This window comes from Humulus lupulus, chromosome 9 (genome assembly GCF_963169125.1).
Source record: "Humulus lupulus chromosome 9, drHumLupu1.1, whole genome shotgun sequence".
Taxonomy (NCBI): Eukaryota; Viridiplantae; Streptophyta; class Magnoliopsida; order Rosales; family Cannabaceae; genus Humulus; species Humulus lupulus.
Window position 1 is genome coordinate 36,533,210 of NC_084801.1, and position 10,266 is coordinate 36,543,475.

The following is a 10,266-nucleotide window of genomic DNA, read 5'->3' on the forward strand; positions in this document are numbered from 1 at the left end:
CATGATAAATATTGATAATCTCATGATAGTTCAGTTATTAATATTAAAAAATTATAGGTAAGAGTTTTTTTTAATGAGAAATTAATTTAATTTGTAAAACTATTAAATATTTTTTTAAATTTCATGAAAATATATTTTTTTCAATGTCATGTTTGGTATTGTCATTAAGTGGTTTAATTTTTTTAAGATTGATTTACTATTTTTTTATATTTTATTCATGTATTTTGAAAAATAATAAAAATAACATTTAGGGACCTAAATGATACGATTTGAAAAGATTGAGGACCTAACACAAAATCAACTTTTTGGACCTAAGTCTTACTAAGTGTAAAGAATAAAGGCTGCAGCTAAAAAAAAAAATTCTTTTAATAAAATTTGTATAAAATGTAGTAAAAATTAATATTCCACATCCATGACAATTAACTATAAATAGTTTAACACAAAACTTGAATAATATAACTGAACTTTTAAACAACATAAGCAAAATTAAATCTCAAATTAAAATTTTAAAATGATATAATTGAAATACATAGAAAAAATTGATATATTTGTAAATGTGGTGCATTTCAGTTTGAGCAGTGCAGTGTGAGCGACTATGTGGATTGACGATTTTTTTTTTACACCCCTAGTTTATTCGAAGAAACATTCGACATAGTTGAAGAATATACTTTTTTTTCTCCCTACAAAAAATAACTCTTTGTTGATCACAACACGTCATTAGTTGTGGAAGACAACCACGACCAGTTGAACATTCACCAGAGTTACTATCTTCAACAAGTTTTAGTAACTTTTAACTACTAGCCCAGCTAAAAGAACCCAAGAAAAGCTAAAACTTCAAGAAGATTATTGGTTCTACATGCATAAAAAAGCACCTAATACTGCATGATGATGTCAAAATCATGCTTCATTCACATCTTTTTCTTTTCTACTTTTTACATATGACACTTTTTGGAAAAACTCAGTATGATTTATAAAAATAAACAATCCATAATGTTTCCTCTTTCCTTTTTGCCAAACTTTTTGAACAGCCAAAACTTCGGTCTTCAATCCAAAAGACTTGCTTTGAGACCATATAACAGAGTATGATTGTATACATGTTTTCTTTCTTACAAGGTCACTGAGAAGATTCTTATAGTGTGCACCATATGATTCTTCGAGCATTTACTTCTTATTAAGAAGATTAGCAAGGTTGCGAAGCTCCTCGAATGCATGCATTGTTTCTGCATCAAATCCTCCAGCAAACTGCAACAAACAAGATACACATCTTATTCAGCAAAAATATGAGAAAAGCTTTCACAACTATGAAAAAATACAAACAAAATAACCCAGAAATAGTAGGTCAAACAGAAATGTAAGTGAAAAGAATATATATTTTTTTTCAGTGTAAAGAAAGGACACACTTGCACCACTCATTGCCAATAGGTTTTGAGATAAAACCCCGTGATTCTTACCATACTCTCCATTCTACTATCTATACTTCTCATTCTCCTATTGTCTAAACCTTCATCCTTACAAATAAACTTACAAAATAAAACAAGAAATATGTATGGTTACTTCAGCTACATACCTGATGTATTCTGAAAGCAAATCTCACTCCCTGGAGTAACATGTAGTCCATTGCAGGATCCTTTTCCAATGCTGCTTTTGACTGAAGTTCCATAGCAACCCTCTTCATGTACATTTTTGCCAACTTGACAGACCCAAACTTGATCTGCTAAATGGCATTCCATCAATTGTTGCCATGTAATGTAGTGATACAAACTAATTTCTATGTCAATAGAATTACATTAAAAAATGTGACAACTATCTGCACTTTTTTCATTGAAGAAATGAAGGCATGGAAGTTGGAGTGAAATAGAAAGAGAATTATTGAGACTATGCATTATCTTTGCCAAAGCAACAATCTTGATAATCTTAGTTTTAAAACATATCTGTGATGATATCAATAAATCTGAACTAATCTTACCAGACAATGACTAAAATTACACTCCCAAGTTATCATCAATATATGTAATTTTATCTTGGTCTCATGTTTCACCCCTCAATTGTTAATTAAGAATTATGGATAGCAAAGCCCATCTTCAAGAATCTTTTTGCAGTTAACATATGAAGTTTATCTTGCCTATCTTCCACATCTCAAACTTTATTCCCAAACCAACTTTTTTATGGATAGAAACCAACGCTAATAATACTTTTGCAAATTACCATCTTAATGTTTCCAAATTAAAATTTATTGTGCTTGGGATTACAAAACTGTTTCCTTGCAGAACTTGCAAATTTCAATGTATGTTTGTGGAAGTTAAACTACAAAGAATGCATACCTTGCTTATAATGCCATTATCCAGCATCCAGTCTGCTGGTATTTGAAACTCCTTGCAGTTACGCATCAAAGACTCTCTTGTTCGAACAAGATTATAAACTGTACGTTCCATCCTGCCAGTGGTACCGAAACACTTAAAACTTTGCAACTAGTACAAATTGGAATATTAGGAGAAAATATATATTGTTCAAGAAACAAGCAAGGGATTAACTGGTGTAAAATTTTCAGGTCCTTACTTCTCAGACAGTGCCACCATTTTCTTTAAGGCGATGTCACAAGGCAATCGATGATCATCTTTGTAAGAAGACACTTCAGACTCTAATCTCTTGATATCTTTATACCCAAATGCTGCTTCTCTCATTGTGTCAGCTTTCCTTTCCGGCCAAGCAAAGTGCTTTAGAACTGCCCTCTCATCCACCTTTATAAGCAACGCAATCATAATAAAAAGTAAGCAACAACAAAATCAGTCTGATGCAAATTTGGAGATGAACCCTCCAAAGCACAAGAAAAGAATACACCAGAGAGAAAACTTTCTTATGAATTGTTTATAAAAAGAATACACCAGAGAGAAAGCTTTGAGACTGAAAAGAAAGTCTATAAGGAATCAAAATCGATTATGGTATAGGACAGAAATCAACTTACAAGAAAGCAAAGTTCATCGTCAAGCCACTTCACAAATGCCACCACATCTTCAACGTTCTGAAAAACTGCATCATTCACCTCTCTTATTAACGAATTCACAAACTCTCCCTGTGTCTCAATGTCAGCCTTTATCTATATGACAAATAAGAGTTATCAATAACAAGGAACAAGGCCTTTTTAAACAGAACCCATCGAACCAATCCCATCCAAGTCTATCCAATTTTTTTGAAATATGTAGTTAGTCAAGCAACAAAAGAAGTCTAACAAATGCTAATGTAATAGGCTTAATAGGCTTAGCACTTACTGCAAGTAAATGTGATGACCGGTTCTCAATTTCACCAATCATGCTGCTCCGAGCATTGGCAACATTTGGAACATCACATATCCCTCCATTTGAAGAATCCTTCCTAGAATCTCTCTTCATTAGTGAATGATAAAACTCGACTACTTGTGGAGCTCGCTGAAAGGTTCCTGTGGTACTCCTCGCAGCAAACTTTGGTGGAGGTGGTGGAGGGGGAGGTCGTGGTGGCGGCATTTGTGCAGAACCAGCTTCTTCTTTGGTTTGGCTAGAAATGGAGCAAGAAGGCCTTGGAGGGGGATTTGGAATGCGCAAAGCTCTTTTCTCAATATCTAAGGAAGTTGAAAACTTAACTGCTTCATGGCAATTTCCATAGAATGGGGATCTATGAGCCATTTCCAAGTCAAATTTCTGAGAAGCTATTGGCTCTGCTTCCTTTTCCATCTCTGTTGCACACATAAAACCATCAGATTGCCTTCTTTTATTGAGCATTAACTCCTCTGTACTAAATTTGGATCCACTGATTGAATGCCTTCTCATTGGACTTCTTCTTTCCTCATCAACCCAATTTTTCTCCAACAATTCATCTGGGCTCTCCGAGCTAGACAAATCCTCGTCAGTCAGAGGCCACTTCTTTAGCTTCTTGATTAAATTTAATCTCTTTGCACTACTATATTCTAAGTACTCGTTACTTTGACCAGACAATGAACCAAAAGAATCACCACCCCCTGATTCTACTGAACTGGGGCTTGACAACTTGTTAGCATTCATTGTTGAACATGAATTGCGCAGTTCATTTCGTAAACATGAATTCACCCATCTCAGATAGGCTAGCTCCTCAACCTCATTCAATCTGTTCAACTGTAAACCTTCAACTTGTTTACACAAATCTTCATTTGTGTGTCTTAATAAAGAAGCCTCAGCTTTGATATTTGCAACAATGTCACTCTGATAGTAAAAACAAGATAGAATTCAGAAACTCAAATAGTCCAAACAACAACATTTTTTAAAACCAAAAATGAGCAAAAAAAGAAAAATGGAAAAGGCTGATAATACCTCAGATGACTTTGCTAGAGAAGCTAACTGGGATTCAACAGAAGAAAGCCTACAAGCAAGGCTTCTCTTCTGAAGCTGCAACTCCTTGTTCAGCCGCCGCAATTCGACAACTTCCATTTCCATACTCTGGGACAATCCCTGTTCCCTCAAACTCTCATTCTCTTCTCTCTTATTCAAGTCTTCATTCCTTTCCCTCTCCGAAATGGAAGTCGCCAAAATTGGTATTTGCTCGGAAAGGGTGGCCTTTTCTTCTTCCAGTAACTGAAATCTCCTAGAAAGACCATCTAGTTCACTCCTTTTCACCTCCACCTCTCTCTCTAGCTCCAAAACTCTCGGATTTCTCTTCCACTCCGTTAACTCGGCCTGTAATTTGAACTCCCTCTCCTTAGATTCTTGGAGCAAGCTTCTCAGGTGGTCAAGCTCAGTAAACAAGTCCCGGGACGACTGTCTCCGATGGGTCTGAAACGATTGCGGATGAACTTGGCTGCCGTTGACGGAACAAGCCAAGTCTCCAATCAGCGACCTCTTGACTCTCGACTGAGCCGCCGGCCCAACTGGGTTCTTCTGGCTCGCCGTGTCTGAGCTCGCCAGTGGCTGTTTCTTCTGCCCAACACTGGTCGTCTGAAGCCTGCTCTTCCTTTCTCCGGCGAAATTCTTGACAATCTGAGAACCCCATGAAGAAGCAGACCGTAGTTTCGACGAATTACTATTGGTTTTGGCATTGTGAGAATTTTGATGACCCTTAGGTGGTGGCTGGTTTTGGTCACTGAATTTCGAAGATTTAGCTCTGGTCTCTGATGGGTTTTCTTCTCTCATCGTGAAACGACAACAAAGCTTATGATCAAGCTAACATGGAAGAAGAAGAAAACACAGCGATGGGAGCGTTCAAGTTGGAGTTTGAACTAGATGAAAGGTGCAGCAGTAGTAGTAGTACAAGTACTGTAGAGTGTAGTAGTGAAAGCTCAAAATCCAAGAAGAGCTGAGACTTACGAGAAAAGTGGAGAGAAAGAGAGGTGTTTCTTTATTGCAGGTTTGTTTTTGAATTTTTGAAATTTGAATGTTGCTTTGCTTTGGGTTGCCACTGTGAACAAGTGTCTGGGCGTGCAACGGTCGATTTCTGTGTCGGGTCCCACATTTATGCATAAAACAAAATAAAGCTAATTACATTTCTTTCTTCTTATGATATCAAAAATTATGTTGTATAAACTTCCTAAGGTACAAAAAATCTGAATTTTATTGCTTACTTTTCCAATATGGTAGAAAATTTTGATTCTTACATTTATAAATATGAAAATAATATGGTAGAAAATGCTTTATTTTACCAAATTTTAACAAAACACCTTATTTATCCGAAAATATCATAGAATTTGTTTTAATTATTTATTTTAAAAAAAAATATCTCTAATTGTTTAAAAAAAAATATATATATCTGATTAGAAAAATCTGTAATTTATTGCTTTACTTTTCTAGTATGAAAAAATATGGTAGAAAATTTGTATTTTTTAAAAATTTAATGAAATATTTTTTGGTAAAGGAAATGAAATATCTTATATTTATATATATAATGTGTAATCCACATTTGTTTAGTTTTATTTATAAAATTTATTAATTATATTTATTAAATTTGTATCATTGTCATATAAATTTCAAATAAATAAACAATATTATATATAAAAAAATGACATAAATATATTAAATAAAAAATTAAACCAAAACAATATATATAATATGATAATCTTTCTAAACATAAATGATAATATTTTTAATAAAAATTAAGATTATGTATTATATATTATTATTATTATAATGATATTTTATAGTATTTAAATTTATATTGATATATGTATTAAATATCTAGGATTGTATTAAATATTATTATAATAATAATATTTTATAATATTTGAATTCATGTTAATTTAATTAGCAAAAATTAAGATTATATATTATTATCATAATAATATTTTATAACATTTAAATTTATATTAATATAATTAGTAAATATCTGGTATTGTATTATATATTATTATAATAATGATATTTTATAATATTTAAATTTATATTAATAGAATTGATAAATATATATTTTTAAGTTAGTTTTAAAGGTATATTCCGTTAAATATTTAGAATATTCCGTTAATATTAACAAAACAAACCGATAAAAACAAAAATTTCTGTTATCTACACACTTTTTATATAGAAGATATATGAAATTATTAAAGAAATTTCCTAAGTTATAATATGAGAATTTATGGTAGAAAATGTTGTATTTTACCAAATTTTAACAAAACACCTAACACCTTATTTATCCGAAAATATCATATAAACTTTTTAAATTATATTGTTTTCAAAAAGAACAAATTACCTCAATTATCAAATCACTTATTTTCTTTTTTAAAATAATAATGGCAAAAAACGAGCCAAAAACTTCGGAAAAATAAAATGAAAAATTTACACAAATACCTTAAAACAACTTATTTACACATTTACCATGTCATAATGAATTTACAAAAAAAAATTGAGAAATCTCGTTTTCTGAAATTTTTAATTTTTCTTGGTTGTAAAAAGTTACATTTTGGTTGCTTACGATATTGATAATATACCGATTTGTTACTTTTTTATAAAAAAAATTATTTTTAGATCATTTTATTTCGAATACCTTTTCAGTTACATTCAAAACTTATTTGGAGACATCTTAATATACCAATTAGTTATTTTTAGGTTATATTATGATATCTTATTATTTAAGATACATTTTGGTAACTATATCTTAAATAATCATCAATGAAAATGATGAAATATTTAAACTTTCCTCTTGCTTTTACATTAAGAGGTCCGCAAACATTAGTGTGTACAAGTTGGAGTGGTTCTTTGGCTCTTAAACTCTTTGTTGTGAAGGGTCTTTTGGTCACTTTTCCTTCTAGACACGATTCACAAACTGGATCTTCTAGACAGGGTCTTAAGCTCTTGCTTGTAATTTTCTTAAAGGACCTTCCTTTACTATCCTATTTATTATGTCTAGTCTAATATGTTCTAATCTGAAATGCCAAAGATATGTATCAGTATCGGAATCAATCTTTTGACGTTTAATGATCTTGGATTAGCTACTTTAAACATTTTGAGTTACACAATGATCGTTCATTTGCGTTTAGTTTATACAGCCTGTCATTTGATTTTGCATGACAAATGTTAATACCATTTTTCAAAATAACAATCGAATTATTATTAAAAGAAAAACTATAACCTTGTTCATGTAACATAATAACAAAAATTAAGTTTCTAGAAAATCCAGTGATAAAATAAACATTGTCTAAAACAATAAATTTATTATTATTAAAATCCAGACAAACTGAGCCCACTGCTTCAGCTGAAACAATTTTCCACCGCCAGCCTTTATGGTCACTTCCCCATTTGCAAGCTCCTTTGAAGAACTAGGAATCTATGAAGAAAAACAAACCTGATTAGTGGTTCTAGAATCAATAATCCAAGATGAATTATCATATTCCACTAAACAGGCTTCTAAGACAAGTAAATCAGAATTACCTTTCTTTTTTTCTTTCAATTCGAAGAGATACTTAGGATAGTTTTTCTTCCAATGCCCATCAACTCCACAATGAAAGTATTTTCCTTTAGAGGTATCTTTCTTGGAGTTGTTGTTATTCTTATTCTCTTTCTTCTTCTTGCCATTTGATGACCTTTTAGGCTTCTTTGATGGTTTGTCATTTTCCTTTCCATTTGAGCTATTTTTCTTGTTATTCTTCCCACTTGAAGAATTTGCTTTGGAATCCACAACATGTGCTTCTTCCACTTTCGAATAACTCTTATTGAGTGATTCAAAAGTTTACAACTCATTCAATAATTGAGTCATGTTGTGTTGGGAAAACTTATACAGGATCTTGTTTATTTTCATGTAAATCTTATATTAAACAAATTAATATGAGATAACCTAGAACATGTTTCTAAAATTGAATTCATACAAAGATAATGATAAAAACACTTATTATTGTGCATCGGAATGATTGAGTCATTCCTTTAGTTTCTCTAACCCTTGTATCATTTCTGTCACTTGGTATCATCAAGAAACTGAATTGTTCTTCAATTTTCTTCACAGCCTTCCAAAGTATCCTTAGAATCACCTAGACTAGAGTGCTCAATTCTCAATACATGAGATAGATACAGAGAGAAGAAGAGAAAAGAATATTGAGACTTAGAAAATGACTTATGTTGTAGAGAGAATCTAAAACCTAGAGCATCAAGAATAGATCTTCTGATTTTCTGTCAGATAGTCTTTCTGTAATCTCAAAACACATCTTTTCAACTATCACTTAGCATTCATTTTATAGGCTCAATTAGGTCATTTATTTTAATTAAAAAATCAATAAAATAATAGATAATATCAGCCATTAGGTCGAAATTCTCATGGCCTTTAGGCCCGTGAAATTTCTCATTTAATTATAAGCGCATTGGACTTAAAATTAAGGTCTGTATTATTTTCTATTGATTTAATTAATTAAATCCTTTATCAAATTAATTTTTTATAATTTGAATCTTGATTTAAACTTGTTTATTAATTTAGATACAAATTTATCTTAATTAATAAATCTGCCATAATTTCTCTTTTCTTTTCTAAATTACATAATTCCGTGAAACTATCTAAAATTGACCTGGTCAACTTTGATAATTCTAATTGATAATTAAATCAATTAATTGAGACTATCTTGATGATTTTATCTAAGGTACAGTGGGGACCATGGGCCTATGAAATCAAGCTCCAATAAGTTATCATAAATCTAACGAATAAATTTACTAACTTATTAATTCCTCGTGACTCCACAAAAGACTCGGAATTGCACTCTTGAATTAATAGAATGTTCTATAACATATATAGATACGTTATTAATTATCCATTGTTACAACCATAATTGTCACTCAATCCTCTATAGACGGTCTACAGTGAGATGAGACTAAAATATTGTTTTACCCCTCATTGTATTTTATCCTTAAAACACTTAGTTCCTTGTAAATGATATTTCAGTAAACTAATATTAATTACTGAAATGAGATCTCTATCATTTAGCACCTTGAACCAAACTAAAAGGAAACCATCGTTTCACTTCTTCATCAGACGCTATAGATGTTCATATCTATGAATAGCACTCTCACTCAATTATATTATCAAGTTCCCAAGATGTAAGTATGGGCTAGTCCGCAGGGTAAGCCGGTAATGAACAAGTCAAAGAACTCAAATAATACAACCAGTTAGAATACTAACCACTCAGAATTGAGATTGAATTGACTTATGGTCAACTATATGATATGACTAGAATAGATAATAACAGTATGTTCACTTATTCTATAAACTGTCAATATCGGTCCAGTTCGATGTAACAAATGCATCCAATCTTATCTACTTTGCTAATGTTCTGGAAAGAACATAACACTACAATGTGTAAGTAGATCATATTGTAGATTGGCAAGTTAGTGTAAATCCTGTGCATTGACTAATCTTAGAACTAACTTATTTTGAATATATAATCATATTTATATTCCATTGTGATTGTGTCACTACAAATATGATTAGTTATATGCTCAGGATTTAATAGAAGTTTATTGTTACACCCAGATTTCGAGCCATGAGAGTTATGACCTCGAATGTTGGGTTCATAATGAATGAACTCGTAAAGTCTGGAATATGTTCGAAATCTAAACATCGAGACTGCGAAGCAGAGGCGACTTCGAAGATGATAGCCTCGAAATCCTCACAAGCTCGAAAGATAGACCCCGAGGTGCATCTGTTCTCAGGATGGCCTCGGATTAGGACACCGAGCCTGGAGCGCGTCTGAGCTCGACGTCATATAGCCTCGGGAAGATGCTATAGCTCGAAACTCAATAAGAAACCTGGGTGAATGGGGTCTTGGTGGTATAGGATAATAACTTTGAATATCCTAGTGAA

At 31.9% G+C, this 10,266-nt stretch overlaps 1 protein-coding gene across 1 annotated transcript; it reads right to left on the reverse strand.

The window, feature by feature from the left end:
- Window positions 1-1,017: 1,017 nt before the first annotated feature.
- LOC133801434 (protein CHUP1, chloroplastic-like) lies at window positions 1,018-5,343 on the reverse strand. Its single transcript, XM_062239639.1, has 7 exons — window positions 4,317-5,343; window positions 3,267-4,208; window positions 2,963-3,094; window positions 2,557-2,738; window positions 2,322-2,433; window positions 1,568-1,711; window positions 1,018-1,242 (listed from the first exon to the last, which is right to left on the reverse strand). Exons 1-7 carry the CDS (start codon window positions 5,130-5,132, stop codon window positions 1,162-1,164), a joined length of 2,409 nt encoding a protein of 802 aa, XP_062095623.1. The 5' UTR covers window positions 5,133-5,343; the 3' UTR covers window positions 1,018-1,161.
- Between the last annotated feature and the right edge of the window lie 4,923 nt (window positions 5,344-10,266).